Source organism: Oryx dammah, unplaced genomic scaffold (assembly GCF_014754425.2).
Source record: "Oryx dammah isolate SB20612 unplaced genomic scaffold, SCBI_Odam_1.1 HiC_scaffold_20, whole genome shotgun sequence".
In the NCBI taxonomy this organism is placed as follows: domain Eukaryota; kingdom Metazoa; phylum Chordata; class Mammalia; order Artiodactyla; family Bovidae; genus Oryx; species Oryx dammah.
Window position 1 is genome coordinate 70828235 of NW_024070204.1, and position 16733 is coordinate 70844967.

General features: G+C 42.0%; 1 protein-coding gene across 1 annotated transcript in view; it reads left to right on the forward strand.

Annotated features, from left to right (window-relative positions):
* Window positions 1-4019: 4019 nt before the first annotated feature.
* Window positions 4020-16733, forward strand: part of PANK3 (pantothenate kinase 3) — a 27367-nt gene continuing 14653 nt past the window's right edge. Inside the window, exons 1-3 of the mRNA XM_040262792.1 lie at window positions 4020-4346; window positions 10467-10819; window positions 15005-15258. Coding sequence (XP_040118726.1) covers window positions 4319-4346; window positions 10467-10819; window positions 15005-15258 — 635 coding nt within the window. The 5' untranslated portion in view covers window positions 4020-4318. The remainder of the gene's footprint in view (window positions 4347-10466; window positions 10820-15004; window positions 15259-16733) is intronic.

Below are 16733 nucleotides of genomic sequence, written 5' to 3' on the forward strand. Positions count from 1 at the left end.
CTTGTTTACTGTCTATTTCCCCAGTAGAGCATAACCTCCAGGACAGTGGGGGCTTTGTCCTGATCTTCACTGTATCTCTCACCGCTAGAACTGTGCCTGGCACACTGTAGGAGCTCCATAAGCAATGGTTAAATGAAGTTCTTGATTGGAGCACTTCTCTCCCTCTTTGCTGCCACCACATTGATTCAAGCTCATCCTGCCCCACAGTTCCCAGAGTGCTCTGGGAGCTCCCCACTCCACTACAGACTTGGTAACTGATTCCACGTAGGGCCAGGGAGATATAGTGGAGAAACTTGAGGTGATCAGTCTTTACAAGTCATGGCACGTCTCCAATCCACCCATTTTTCACAAAGCAGCCAGAGTAGCCTTCTATAATCATAGGTCATGTCACTCCCCTGCTTAAAGTCCTCCAGTGGTTCTCAAGGCCCAGCAGACCCACGTCTCCAACTCCACTTCTGATCACTTTACTTCTTGCTCTCTACTCCCCACATTCTGCTTCTGTCTCTCCAACCAAAACTACCTTCAGTAGCATCCACAACTCTGTCCTCCCGAGCAATTTACAGGAATCTCAGCTCGTACTCCACCTCCTCAGAGAAGCCTTCTCTGACCATCCAAAGTATTCTCCTGCAACCCCAGGCACCCTCCAGCACATGGTCCTGGTTATTTCCTTTACATCACTTACACAGCATATTCCTGTTTACTGATTCAACTTATTGTTTCTCTCTCTCTTACCACCCGCTCCGCCAGCATGGACTGCAGGATTCAGAACATGGTCAGAACTCAATTACTATTTGTTGGACAGAACTGTTTCCGCTGTCATGATGGTGATTATGGTGATGCTGATGACGCTTATACGAATGATGCTCCGCGTGGCGAGACGCTGGTTTGATTCTGTAGATTCAAGGACTGACTGGAGCTTGTTCTTAACCATCTAATTAGAGACAGAATCCATTGTTACAAGCTTGGTCTGGGCTTTGAAGCTAGAATGTGTGTGTATTCGTGTGTGTGTGTGTGTGTTTTCTTCATACCAGGAGACCCCATAATCATCACTAGGTACCACCTACCGCCTGTCTCTATGGAGACACACTCACTAAAGCAGGAGGAGGGTGTGTCAGGTCTCCTCTATCACGCTGCATCATGGGGTGGATTGTTTTCGGGAGACAATATGTATTGAGACAGGAAGTGCTCAGGTCAAGAACTTCGCTTGGGGGCTTACCTGGTGGTCCAGTGGTTAAGAATCTGCCTTGTAATGTAGCGGACACTGGTTCAGTCCGTGGTTTGGGAATATCCCACGTGCTGCAGGGCAACTGAGCCCTTGTCCCACAGTTACTGAGCCCAGGAGCCACAACTACTGAAACTCATGAGCGCTACAGCCTGTGCTCTGCAACAAGAGAAGCCACCACAATAAGAAGCCTGTGAAACATAAGTAGAGAGTAGCCCCTGCTCGCCACAACTACAGAAAGCCCGCGCACAGCAACAAAGACCCAGCACAGCCAAATTAAATAATCAAATATTAAAAAAAAAAAAAGAACTTCTCTTGGACCCTTTAGATTTTCCTCGCAGCTCCTGCAGTTACTCTGCCAGGATGGGTGCTGAGGACATGCTAGGGAAAAGAGAAAATACAGTGAACCCAACAGCCGGAGGGAGAGATTGGGGCCGACAGCCGAAGGGGCTGCAGAAGACTCTGGCCAGAAACTGAAGCGACGTGACCTGTCAGTTTCAGTAACACTGGAGAAAACCTAAAAGAAAAACGTAGTGGAACTCATCTCCTATCACTCCTAAAAAAGGGACATATGTTAATGAACTTTAATTCAGAGATAGAAGAAATATCAAACAACTGTTTCATTTTACAGATGAGTAACTTGAACCCAGAGAGGAGAAAGGACTTTCCCAGGGTCATACAGAAATTCCAAGGCTGATCTAAGACTAGAATTCTACTTGTATTTGAAAGTCAGTGTTTTTCTCACATGTGACATCACAAATGTAAGTCTAATGTTAAAGCTAAATTAAACTAAGCCATCCATGTATGGCCACAGAAACTAGCAAAAGCCTGTATCCAAATTCTTATGACTCTCATTTCCAGCTCGCTTTCCTTCTGGTCCATGGGCAGCCTATCACAAGGCAAAGGTGTCACTTCCCCTTTGACTTCCAAGATGATGCCACCAAATAAGGCACAAACCAATGAAAGATGTCTGTTGGTAGACAACAGAGTGTGCACACTAGACTTAAGCAGACAGTGAATCATATTAGATAGTGAACACTCCTTGGAACCATGTCAAACCAGAAGTCACAGCTCTCACTAAAAAAAAAAAAAGTGGGAAAATAGAACTATTCAAGCATAAGAGAATTCTGTATAGAATGGGGTAACCTCAGGGGTGTGTGTATGTGATGGGGGGTGGGGGAGGTTAAAGTCTACTACTCAAGGTTCTAAGTTACCAGGTCACACATTTGAGAGTTCAGAAAAATGTATCTACTAAAAATACACATAAAAATATATTTCTAAATAATAAATGTGGAAACAGGGATCAAAATAACAAAAGATAAGGAACTGCAAAGCACCAATCAGACCTGGAATCCAATTCTAAGTAATTACCTTGGACAAAGAGTCTAGATACTTAACCTTTCTCCTTTATCTTTACAATAAGCACAATGATGGCAATAAAAACACAGTCATCCTTTGCTGATCACTTCCTATTGGACAGAGGTAAGCAATTTACATGCGTTCTTCCATCAGTCCTCATCCCTATCCTATTTTTAGGGATCATTATTCCCAATGAGAATCGAAGAGATGAAGTAATTTGCCCAAATTTATAATCAATTTGTAGAACCAAGAAGTGAACAAGTTTGAATTTTTAATCATTATATTTCAAAGGGTGATAAGGATTAAACTTAATTTAAGTAAGAAAAGAAACTTGTAAACTGCTAGCTCTTCGTATGTGCTCCCTAAATGATGGTTTGTGTCCCTTCCAGTTCTTATTCACAATCCTTGTCATAATCTCCACAAAGAAGGTGCAGTAAGCCTCAGTCCTCCATTGCCAACTCTCAAACCATTTACTGCCACAGTCACTAAATTCCTGATCAGCTAACTGGGGGAGGGGAGCCCAGGAGAAGACCTTCCCCTCCAAGTTGTCCCTCCCCATTCCAGAGGACTCAGAACCCAGAAGGTACAGGGGAAGGAGTGCAAACAAGGGCACTTTTTTCTCTGGGAGTTAGTCTTCCCTTTGGAAGAAGGGAGCTGAGGGGACATGGAACCACAGCAAAAGGCGCATTCTCTGCAAGTGACAACTTCTCAGAACCTGTTTCTTCAAAATGAGTGATAAATAATTGCACACACTTCACAAAGATACTGAATTAAATAATTCCCCAAAAGTGCTTAGCAGAGTGCGCATGACTGTTGGTAGAATGGTTACTGAAGTAAATGGTACTTATTAATGTTATTGCCATTACTATGACTATCATCATCATCCCAACTCCAGCATTCGAAGTGTCTATTAAGCCAGCGGATTTCTTCGTGAATGACTTTAATTTACAAATGTATTTACCGGCATTTTTAAAGAGCGACTCTAGAGCCCTGTACTTATAGCGTTTTCTCTGGCACACTGACCACATTTTCTGCCTCCAGGGGAAATCTGCAACTTGCAAGACTGCCATGACAGCACCAGCAAAGAGTTCCTTCCCCTCCTCTATCCACTGCCGGGCGAGGCTAGCGAGTTGGACTTCCGAAGCCCGCCCATATCAGTCTCCATTGGTTGCCTCGTCGCTGGCGTGATTAAAGCCCCGCCCCCTTCTCTCTGGGACCACTCTGAGGCCACCTCCGGAAGCGCAGGGGCCTCGGAGGAGGGCCCGCGATGCATCCTGGGTTTTGTAGTACATCTGCAGGACTGTAGCCTGAGAGTGGGCCCTCGCCACACGGGAAACTACAATCCCCAGCAGCCGGGCGAAGAGCAGAGAGAGGTGGGGGCTCGCATCACGTGGGAGCTGGGCCTGGGCGGGCTGGTTCTCAGTGCAGCGGCGGCGGCGGCGGCGGCTCAGAGGACCGGGGCCTTTTGTTTGGCGCGGCGGCGGGGCCCCGGATCGGCGAGGCCGGCGGCCTGCCCCTGCTTGCTCGGTCCCGGCCGCCCCTCGCGGGGGTGGGGGGCCGCCCCTTGGGCCGGGCCTAGCTTTAGGCGCCGCCGCCCCGCCCTTGGCCCGCCCAGCCCGGCCCGAGGGGAGGAACCGGCCCGGCCTCCCCGCGCGGCCCAGAGCCATCTCTGGAGTCGCAGCTACTGCCCTCCGCGCGCCGGACCAGAGGCTACCCCTCGCCCCTCAGGCAGACGCCATGAAGATCAAGGATGCCAAGAAACCCTGTAAGATGGGGGTTTGGGCTCGTCGGGTTGGGAGAGCACGTCAGGCCGCGTCTGGAAAGCCCTTGGCCGGGCGGCCTGCTTCGAAACGGGTTGCTCCCGCCGGCACCGCGCTTGGGATGGGGGCGGAGAGATATTTTCGACACCCGGTTCCAGGCTTTCTTCCCATCCCCCTAAGCTCAGCTGGCGAGAGCTTGCCGCCCCCCTGGCCTTTTCTCGCACTTCCTCCTGAGATCTGGGAGGTGCAAGCGGGAATTTTTGTTTCGGTGTTTGGCAGGCAAGATTAGAGCTACCAGTCGGCGCTCCCAGCTTCCTCTGAAGTAAAGCTGCAAACTGGTGGTCACGGCTGTTAAATTGCGCGGGGACATTTATAACTTTTTTTTTTTTTTTAAATCTCTGAGTTTTTTTGCTTGTGTCCTTTGAAATCCACGGTTCCCGGGAGTTGTCACTGTTGTTATAATTAGAGCTTTTAAACACACGTGCGTGTAACCTACCGGTGGGTGATTACCGTAGTGTGCTTCTATTTAGAATGACAAATAGTTCATGGTTGTTAAAAGAGCAAAACTACCAGTATTCCCGCCACTCAGAGCAGACCTCTAAGAATGTTTTGGTGACTACTCATAGAGATTTTTTAAGACTATAGAGCATGTACTTAAAATTTTTTTTCCCCGTATTTAAAGAGTAGGTCGCTTTTATTTGCTTCGTTTTATTTTTAGACTATTTAAAACTTCTATAAATGCCTTATTTAATCACTCAGCGATTGTCATACTTGAAATCCATTCTTCAGGGCCACTAGGAATACGGGATGCATGCTTCTGTCTTAGAATTGTATTGGAATTTTGCCATTTTACAGTGTCGTGTGATTCTCCTAACAGTTCTAGGAAATCTCTTGCTGTAAAAACGGAGCACGATCTTGCCTTTTACCGCCCCTCCGGTTTTTGAAAACCTCCGTGGAGAGTCAACATTCCGAAGCACTCTGAAATCTGCTTATTGTCATTTAAATGTGAGATAATTTAGTTTTGTTTTAATGCTGAGGAAATTGAACTTCCTGGGCACCAGAGTAACTTTTCCGAGGCTGCACCGACCTACTCTATGATAAATGAAGTTCGATGCCCTCGGGCTCCTGACTCATAGTCCTGCGTTTTGGTTTGTTTTTTTTTTTTTTTTTTTGCACCTGTAGGGCATAGTCTGCATACTTAAGGAAGCACAAACCTTTCTGATCTGGTAGTTTCTGCAAACTAAAACACTTTTTTTTTTTTTTAATGTTTATTTGGCTGCTTTGGGTCTTTAATTGCAGCTGGGTCTCAAGTTACCCAACCAGGGGTTGAACCTAGCCTGCTGCATTGTGTGAGTGCAGAGTCTTAGCCACTGAGCCACCAGGGAAGTCCCCTAAAACATTTTTTAAACAATGATTTTTTTAAAAGAATGGTAGATAAAGAGTTCTCCTTCATCAGTGTATAAAATAGTGATGTGAAGGCTTTAATGACAGTAATATAGAAACACTTCTAATTTAACATTTGCTAAATCAAATGAATCTTAAACAGACACTGTAAAGTAGAACAGTTGGACATCTTCCTTCAACACAGGTTTTCTCAGCTTGTTTTAGAATTTCCATTTAGGAAAGTGGGTTTAACCATGACAAGCATATATTCTGACCCTGTGGTATTTTATTTTTGCCCCAACAATGGTTTGATTACTTAGATTGGGCAAACTTGTAATCAAGTGTGGATACCATCTCTGTCAAAGGTGTTTCATATTTAGCAAAGATGATAATTTAGGGTTTATAAAATAAACAAGTTGAGGACTAATACCTATTTTTATGTGTTTTTTTTTTTTATTTCATTTTTTAACTTTTTGTAGTGGGGGTATAACCCACTGACAAAGTTGTGGTAGTTTCTGGTGCACAGCAGAGCAGCTCAGCCATTCTGCCCCAAACCCACCTCCCATCTAGGCTGCCGCATAACATGGAGCAGAATTCCATGCCCTATACAGTAGATCCTTGTTGGTTATCCATTTTAAATATAGCAGTGTGTATGTGTCCATCCCAAACTCCCTAGGAATCCTTCTCCCTCTTCCCTGGCAACCATAAGATCACCTAGTTTTTTAGGAGTAATTTACTTATTACTACGTTGTGGTACATTGTGAGACCATTAATTATGCTGAAAAAGTCAGTTAATGTGATTTAGAAGCCTGAAATAACATTTCCAGTTTCTAATATGCGGAAGATGACTGCACTGTGTACTCAGTTTATCTTGTTTTTGTGTGGTGGCAAAGAAAGCATTTCAACTATGAACTGTTGTGGATAAATACATACATACATATATATATATATATATATGGAAAGTATTTTTTCTTTGTTTTTTGGCCCAAGCTGCGCAGCATGTGGGGTCTTAGTTCCCAGACCAGGGATGGAACCCTTGCCCCCTGCATTGGGTGGGAGCTCCGAGTCTTAAGCACTGGACTGCCAGGGAAATCCCTGGACAATATTTCTGATGTTTCAAACCACTCAGGTTAGCTAAAGAAATATTCGTTTTGTTTTGTTTTGAGTTCTTGTGTAGGGCTTCTTTCTTTGATTATAACTTTAGTGAGCACCTGGTATGTAAGGCACTGTGTCCATGCCCTGCGTTGTTTACTCTTAGAGGGGCACTAATAACGCATAGTGTGTGTCTCATACTAGTTAAGCAAGTGACTTCGGTGTAGCACACTTTCTTAACAGTTAGATAAGTGTTAGAAAACATTGGTTTTTTTTAATATATCACTAATAATATACCAGCTTATAAACCGCATGCATGTATTTAAGCAGAAAAGAAGAAAAGGAATTCATCCTCTAGATTGTATAACTAAAGGATGAGCATTTGAAATTGTGTATTAATTTAACTCCAGCAGAAGGATGAAGTAAAACATGAATGAAAATTTTTTCCTAAAACCAAAACGGTGGCAATATTTGCTTTACCTTTACTTGTGCTCTTCACTCTACTTAAATAATAGGTAATAAACATCTCAACAGTGGTGGTCCTCTGTATCTTAGCTCACATAACTTTCTAACTTAGGGGTCAGCCTTTGTTTTGGTTACCTGTATGGCATGCAGCATGATTAGCAAGGTGATAATAAAAAGTTTTATATATAAAGGAATTCCCTGGCTGTCCCGTGGTTAAAATTCTGGGCTTTCACTGCTGTGGGCCCAGGTTCTGTCCTGGTTGGGGAACTTAAGAGCCCAGCTGCTGCAGGACAACTAAGCCCACATCCCGCAGTGAAGACCCAGTACAGTACATCCTCCCTGCCCCCCCGCCCCATTTATATACATATTATAATGTGGTGCAGTGTAGGTTTGTATGCATGCTTTGCTGATCCAAGCAGTCAGATACCTGAAGGTTCTGTCTAGAACAGAGGGAAGTATGTAGCATACGTGTGCTGTTTGCTTCTGTGTAATTTGGCCTGTTTATAAACTGAGTCACTACTTAGGAAGAATTACTTCAAACAGATGGTAAGGTGCAGTTGAAGGTGATAGTTTCTGATATCCCTTGAGATGTAACTAATTTATCAAAACGGGGGAGATCTTCTGAAGCTTGTCTGAGGAATTATAATACTGAAGCTGTGAAAATGGTTTATTTTCATAGTCTGTTTTAAAACAGTACTTTTATTTGGAATGATTCTTGGAAAGAGTGAAATGCCTTTTATTCAAGAACTTGAGAGCCATATCTGGAATTTACTAGTGCACGTATCCAGTTTAGAATTTTGTTCCTTAAAATAATCCACTAATGTTTTGAACATTTTCAGCTTTTGCCTTCTCTTTCTGCTAAAGAACAATTAAATCTAGTTTGGCATAGTATCCCTTTGGGCTAAAATCTGCATGTGGCCAGTCGCAATTAAATAGCTCTATAATGCTTCTCCCCTACCCTTACCAACACTTAATGAAAAACCAAACTTTTATTTAGTTAGTTAGTTTTGGCCACACCAAGCAGCTTTTTGCTTTGCTTGGTTCCCCAACCAGGAATTGAACTCTGACCATGGCAATGAAAGCTGGGAATCCTAACCAGTAGGCCACTAGGAAACTCCTGCACAGCTCGTTGGAAATAAACAGTCTGCCCTTGTGGCTAGAATATCTTCTGTTTAATTATCTGAAAAGATACTCAGTTTTCTTCTTTGGCATACATAATCTGCCTAGTAGGTAGCACTCTGCTTAAGGTGGTTCTGGATATTTTTGTTACTGAGTGGGGACTGATAGAGCAGTTCTCTTGGGCTTAGGTCAGAAATAGAGTAGAAACTCCTGTTCTTTGGAGGGTCACATAAACAGATGTTGAGAGATTCTAGGAAATGCTCAAAGACTGGAGAAGGTAATGTTTATTTGCCATCATTAGAGGAGTTATTTAGATTGTGTATTTTGTTCATTAGATGTGTATTTGGGGTTTTTTTTTCCCACCTTGACAGTGGGGAGTTTTATTCTCGAAAGAATGAGAAATGCTTAGGCTATATGTAGGAAGTAGGATGCTTTTGCATTGTAACCTACTTTTAACCTGTCCCTAGGCTAGAAGCAACAAAGCTATTGATAGAGAGATTTGCCTGGTTTCTTTAGAAAGTGATATTTTTCTTACCTCTTGGAACTATCAGTAGGCCTGTGGTTGTACTTAACTTTGTAGTTTTATTGCAAGTAAATAAAGTTTAATTTCGTGGCCATTCTCCCTCTCACTTTGGTTAGTGACAGAGTAACCAGCTTAAATATTTGCCTTAATGGCACTGGCAATTAGATCACTTACTAGAATGAAAGGAGTGGATCATAATTAAGAACATATATTTTCTGTATTCTGATTGCCTCCTCCATACTTTTTGAATGGTGATTGCTTCTCTAGCAAAAGGAAATAAATTCTAGAACTCTGCTGAACTGAAGGGATCTCTGTGCAGGAAAGCAGGGCGCTATCATGTTCTAGTTTGTATGTTATGGTTACTAAAACGTCATGATCTGCATTATAGCGTCTCCAGTGACCCCTCCTTTAAGAGCTGACTCTATTTTTTAAATTTATTTAAGATGGCCTCCATTGCTAGCCACCTGACAAAACTGAGAAACTTTAGTTTCTTCAGCATCTGAGTTGTTTATACAAATCTATAGGTGACAAAAGCATAGTGCCTGTACGGAGAAATGTATAGAACCCTTTCTCGTTGAACTGATGTTCCCAGTTTCTAATGGTACACTCATATCAAGCAAATATGAATGTTGAAGAAACAAAGTAGAATTTAGAGGGAACTACTTATCCTTGACAACTTATACATAATGAACTGGTAAATACCTGCTGTTAGGCATTTTGTAATTTATGTATCTTAACTATGAAATTAGTTTTCATTCACTGTCATGATGATTAAGATCCCAGAGAAGACAGACCTTAAGGAAACTAAGGTTTTGACAGGTTAATGGTTTTTCCAGTGTCATACAGCCCAGTTAGTAAGAGTGCCAGGTCCCAAGTCCAGATGATGCTACCTACCCACGTGTGCCTGTCGCCAGGTAGGTTTACCTTCAACGTTATCAACAGCTGATTTTCCTTAACCAGAGGCCCTTAAAGAAGCCTATTTTAAGTTTAATGAGCAAAGAAAAAAGGTTCTTAGAAGGAGGTTCTTTTCTTTTAGGTTACTTGACATGATTCTAGACCAATTTTATTACATTAACATCTTTTTAGAAACATTTTCAAAAGGTGATGACATATTACTAGTAAGACAAAATTGGTCCTGTTTTGTCTTAATCTCCTGGAGCACATGATAAGTATATAATAAATGAAAAGAAATGCCGACCTGTGACAGCTGTGTGATGTATGGTTTTTGCCGTACATCAGCAGGGATTATCCATAGGTGTACATATGTCCACTCCCTCTTGAGCCTCCCGCCCACCCCTCTAGGTTGTCACAGAGCAAGAATTAAATGGCCCTTGGGATCCAGGAATCCTCGGTTTCAGGGTTTTTAGAAAATGCACAGAGTAATACTTTGAAGGGAAAAGGGTGAGTTGTACATGGAAGATGTGTCTTACCTCATAAGTTTACTGAGTGGATGGTTCACAGTAAATAAAGTTTGTGGCTAATTAACTAGTTCCTAATTTGTATTTCCAAAATCAAGATATATATTTTTATTTTTTATCCACAGCTTTCCCGTGGTTTGGCATGGACATCGGGGGAACTCTGGTAAAGCTGTCATATTTTGAACCCATTGATATCACAGCAGAGGAAGAACAAGAAGAAGTTGAGAGCTTAAAAAGTATCCGGAAATATTTGACTTCTAATGTAGCATATGGGTCCACTGGTATTCGGGATGTACACCTTGAACTGAAAGATTTAACGCTTTTTGGCCGGAGAGGGAACTTGCACTTTATCAGATTTCCAACCCAGGACCTGCCTACTTTTATCCAAATGGGAAGAGATAAAAACTTCTCCACATTACACACGGTGCTATGTGCTACAGGAGGTGGTGCTTACAAGTTTGAAAAAGATTTTCGCACAGTAGGTATTTCACTCAGAGGCAAAAATTGATACCCGCTCTCTTCAGTTTTTAAAATATGAGGCTTGGTTTCTGTCTGGTATGTTCCTTGGACTGGTTCTCTGTGCTGATACAGAGGAAATATATATTCTTGACTTGCCCTTTTTTTTTTTTTAAATTTTTGTTAGGATATTTGCTTTACAATGTTGTGTTGGTTTTTGCCGTACATCAGCATGGATTACCCATAGGGATACATATGTCCACTCCCTCTAGGGCCTCCCTCCTACCCCTCTTGGTTGTCACAGAGCACCAGGTTGAGCTCCGTGTGTCATACAGCAAATTCCCGGTGTCTGTCTATTTTACATTGGCATGGTAAAGAATCCGCCTTCTAGTGGAGGTGACGCAAGAGACACGGGTTCGATCCCTGGGTTGGGAAGATCCCCTGGAGTAGGAAATGGCAACCCACCCCAGTATTCTTGCCTGGAAAATCCCAGGGACAGGAACCTGGCAGGCTGTGGTCCATTGAGCTGCAGAGTCAGAGGCGACAGCACACACACAGTGCCCATGTTTCACTGGAGCTCTCTCAGCTCTTCCCACCCGCTCCTTCCCCAGCTGTGTACACAGGGCTGTTCTCTATATCTGTGTCTGGATAGCTACCCTGCAGATAGATACATCAGTACCATTTTTCTCGATTCCATATATATGCATTAATACATGATATTTGTCTTTCTGCTTTTGACTTAGTTCACTGTGTAAAACAGGCTCTAGGTTCATCTGCCTCACTCAGTTCAGTTCAGTTGCTCAGTTGTGTCCGACTCTTTGCGACCCCATGAACTGCAGCATGCCAGGCCTCCCTGTCCATCACCAACTTCCATGTCCGTTGAGTCAGTGATGCCATCCAACCATCTCATCCTCTGTCATCCTCTTCTCCTCCTGCCCTCAATCTTTCCCAGCATCAGGGTCTTTTCCAGTGAGTCAGCTCTTCACATCAGGTGGCCAAAGTATTAGAGTTTCAGCTTCAACATCAGTCCTTACAATGAACACCCAGGACTGATCTCCTTTAGAATGGACTGGTTGGATCTCCTTGCAGTCCAAGGGACTTTCAGGAGTCTTCTCCAACACCACAGTTCAAAAGCATCAATTCTTCAGTGCTCAGCTTTCTTTAATAGTCCAACTCACATCCGTACATGACCACTGGAAAAACCATAGCCTTGACTAGATGGACCTTTGTTGACAAAGTAATGTCTCTGCTTTTCAATATGCTGTTTAGGTTGGTCATAACTTTCCTTCCAAGGAGTAAGTGTCTTTTAATTTCATGGCTGCAGTCACCATCTGCAGTGATTTTGGAGCCCAGAAAAATAAAGTTAGCCACTGTTTCCTATCTATTTCCCATGAAGTGATGGGACCAGATGCTATGATCTTCGTTTTCTGAGTGTTGAGCTTTAAGCCAACTTTTTCACTCTCCTCTTTCACTTTCATCAAGAGGCTCTTTAGTTCCTCTTCACTTTCTGCCATAAGGGTGGTGTCATCTGCATATCTGAGGTTATTGATATTTCTCCTGGTAATCTTGATTCCAGCTTGTGCTTCCTCCACTGATCAAATTCGTTCCTTTTTGTGGCTGAGTAATATTCCATTGTAAATATGTACAACTTATTTATCCATTCATCTACATGACTTACTTTTGATTGGACCATTTAAAAACCTTTTACAGTGAGTAAAAATTGGCCAGAGTTGGGCCTGTTATACATAATATTTGGTAAAATCTGGTAAGCTTAGGAATTGCTACAAAGTTAACAGTAGACATAGACTCCAATGAATTTGGTAGTGTGCAAAGCCAGATATAAATGGGGCTTGAAATATTTTCATATTATTATTCTGTGTTTGCATGGTTTTTTGAGTATTAATCTAATCATCTCTCCTAAAGACATCCATCTTCCCAGACTCCAACTGAAGTCTGTATGTTTTGATTAATAGACACCTGAATGAAGTTCCTATTACCCCTTTTTTTCTTGTGTCTTATATCATCAACCCCACCACATTCCAGTCTTGAAGTTGAGGGGTGGGGGGGTCATTTGGATGTGGCAAGAGGATTATCCAAGCATTGATTTCTGTGCTAGTAGGGGTTTGCCAAACTTCCAGTCCTTCCCATTAGAACAAAGATTAAAAAGTTGATACTTAGATTTACTGAAATTTGTTTTTCTTGAAAATATGCACACTGCTGCTGCTGCTAAGTCGCTTCAGTCGTGTCCGACTCTGTGCGACCCCATAGATGGCAGCCCACCAGGTTCCCCGTCCCTGGGATTCTCCAGGCAAGAACACTGGAGTGGGTTGCCATTTCCTTCTCCAATGTATGAAAGTGAAAAGTGAAAGAAGACCGTTTAAATGTGCCTGTGAATTTCTCAAATTCATGTAAGAAAAATCTATTAATAGAGCATAAATGATCACTTATATGGCTCACAGAAGTGAATACCTTGTAATTTGGGGTAGCTTAAAAGTCTATACATTTTTACTAAAAATTTTTATGATGAGTAGTACTGATTTGTATTCAGCTTATTGAGTAATCTGACCATAAATTTCATGAATTTGAAACCAGTTTGCTTGGATGTGTGATACTTAATGGTTGCCAGTATTCTTGCCAAAAGGAGTGTCCTTGAAGCCACCTCTTGTCAAGCCATTGGAAATACTGGTATCCAAATTACAGAGTTCTAATTTTTCTTAAAAGAAATATTAGTATTTTCTAGTGATGAGGTTTTATAATATTTGTTTTTGTTGGTGTTCAGTCATTTACTAAGCTAATATTTGAGCATCTAGTATTTGTTAGGTTATTGTGCTAGACACTGAGAACTCAGCTAGGAATAAGACACAGACTGGGCTGCAAAGAGTACAGTTTCCTGGACCACATGGTTAAGCGAATTACAAATAGAAGTACCGTGCATCGTAATTAATACTATTGCTATGAAAAGAGATGCCATGGAAACCCAGAGGATACCTGATAAGCATCCTCAGGAGTGATACCTGATAAGTCCTTAGAGAATGGGAAAGCGTTATCAAAGCTGAGATCTTTTATAGCAGATATAATCTACTCTTTACTAACCAAAAGTGAATTTAATAATTTCACATTAGTACCAAAACTATAATATAAAGATAGGAAATTAAGGTATAACTGATTAATTTTGTATATCGGTAAGTAGAAGTAGGTAGATTCTCTGGTAGGGTCACACGGGAGGGCATAATGAAGCAGTTAGATTTGGATGCTTGTGTGGACATAGACTAGGGCTTTCCAGGTGGCTCAGTGGTAGAGAGTCCTGGCAGTGCAGGAGACGCAGAAGACACAGGTTTGATCCCTGGTTCGGGAAGATCCCTTGGAGAAGGTAATGGCAACCCACTCCAGTATTCTCACCTGGAAAATCCCCTGCATAGAGGAACCTGGTGGGCTGTAGTCCTTGCCATCACAAAGAGTTGGACAGGACTGAGCAACTGAGCACCCACTTATGCATGTATATAAATCTTAATTTCTAAAGCCACACATGCTAGATTGATACAGCATGTTTTATTGGAGAATCAAATATGTAAGTGGTGTTGCTATTGTGATATAACTCTCCAAGATGCTAAACAACACAAGATAAAGTTCCAAACAAAAGTGCAACACTTCTTAGTTTATATGACGGTTGCATTCCTTGCAAATTGAGGATGTATTTAAAACCGTGTAAGAAATACCCTGTATTTACACACATAGATAGATAAAACACTTGTTTACATAGGCTCAGGTTATCAAAAACATTTTTCTACTACTGTCTGAACAAAAATATCTGTCAGAATGTTCAAAGATAATGCAGAAAAAGGGTTAATTCTTTGTTTTGCACAACTGCCCACCCACTCCAGATATCTGGTACCCCACCCAAGTCCCTGCCCACTAAATGTTAGTTTGATTCTTCCCTCCTCCCCATCTTGGTGAAAACTAAAATGTCCCGACAGATTTCCAGAATGCCTCTAGAAGTTAATACTACCACTCCTGAGAATGACTGGACTAAATGAAGCCCCTGAGAGATTTTGGGGCTTCAAAATCCTTTACAAAAGAAAACAAGTAAAACCGCTGGGGTTGTAGCTGGTTTTGAAGTTTTGTGAAGTACATGAAAATTATATAGTTAAGTATTTTGAGTGCTATCCTTGGTTCACTTTATAAAACTTCTTTTGGGGTTTGTTTACAGATTGGAAACCTCCACCTGCACAAACTGGATGAACTTGACTGCCTTGTGAAGGGCTTGCTGTATATAGATTCTGTCAGTTTCAATGGACAAGCAGAGTGCTATTATTTTGCTAATGCCTCAGAACCTGAGAGGTGCCAAAAGATGCCTTTTAACCTGGATGATCCTTATCCGCTCCTGGTAGTGAACATTGGTTCGGGAGTCAGTATTTTAGCAGTCCATTCCAAAGACAACTATAAACGAGTAACCGGAACAAGGTGGTAGCATTTTTGTTCTTAGAGCAGCATTCATATTGTTTTATTCTTAGAAATTGTGAAATCTATATGATAGCTTCATCAGAAAAAGTGTATTGTGCAATAGCCAGAAATGTAGATATGTAAGTAAAAGTTACAGTGTTGCAGATAGTACTGTTTTATAAGGCACGTATGTAGACTTAAACTAAAATCATGAAATGTTTGTATTTGGTTAGTGTCAGTTGTCATTAATTAAAATTTCCATAATGAAGCGTGAATGTTTATCTGGAATGATTCCAATAATACTTTTATTTTCCAAAACATTTTTCTAATTTTTATATAGATATATTTAAGCCTAAATTTTACCACATGCTTATTTGATTCATAGTTAAAGTACAAAGTATTTGGAGTTTCCCTGGTGGCTCAGTGGTAAAGAATCCACCTGCTAATGCAGGAAACATGGGTTTGTTCCCTGATCTGGGAAAATCCCGCATACTGCTGCGCACCTAAGCCCATGCGCCACATTACCGAACCTGTGCTCTAGAGCTTGGGAGGCGCAGTTATTGACGCCTGCGCACCGGAGCCCATGCTCTGCATCAAGAGAAGCCCCCGTGGTGAAGAGCTATGCACCGCCGCCAGAGAGCAGACCCCACCGTCCCCGCTGTGGTGTTGCCCATGCAGCAGCAAAGACCCGTGTAGCCAGAAGCAATAGTTGTTTTTCTTTTTTTAAGCTGAAGTATTTAGCAATCTTGTAATTAATTCAGTAGGATGAATTTAACATGAGCTCTTACCTGGTGGCTCGGATAGTAAAGAATCCGCCTGCAATGCAATTTAGAAGAACCAGTTCAGTCCCTGGGTTGGGGAAATCCCCTGGAGAAGGGTATGGCTACCCACTTCAGTATTCTTTCCTGGAGAATTCCATGGACAGAGGAGCCTGGCAGGCTACAGTCCACAGGGTCACAGAGTCGGACATGACTGAGCAACTTTCACTTTCTTTTCTATAATATCTGAAATACAGATGTGAAATGAGATTTTTAAATTTACCTTATGATTCTAGTATGTACTTTATCAACTTTTAAGGAAACTTGAGGAAGATAGATTTTAGGATTCTTAAATTAGGTTGTTTTGTGGCAGTGAGGATGTGGGAGTGGAGAACACTTTATTTTTGGCCTCTCGGTATAACATGAAATCTTAGCTCCTAGACCAGGGAACAAACCCACGGCCCCTGCTTTGGCAGCACAGAGTCTTACCGACTGGACTGCCAGGGAAGTCCCCAGAAAAACTTCAGTATAGTACGCCTATTTGAATGGTACTTAAATTTAATTAGTATTCTATTTCTATGGTGACCAAAAATCTACCTCCACTGTAACTCTGCCAGAGAATTACAGGGAAGTATTACCTACTTAAGTCAATTCAAAAAGATAGAAATTCAGTCTGTTAACTAGATTCCAACAGTAATTCAGGAGTAGAACCTGTTAGAAATTCAGCTGAGATTAAAG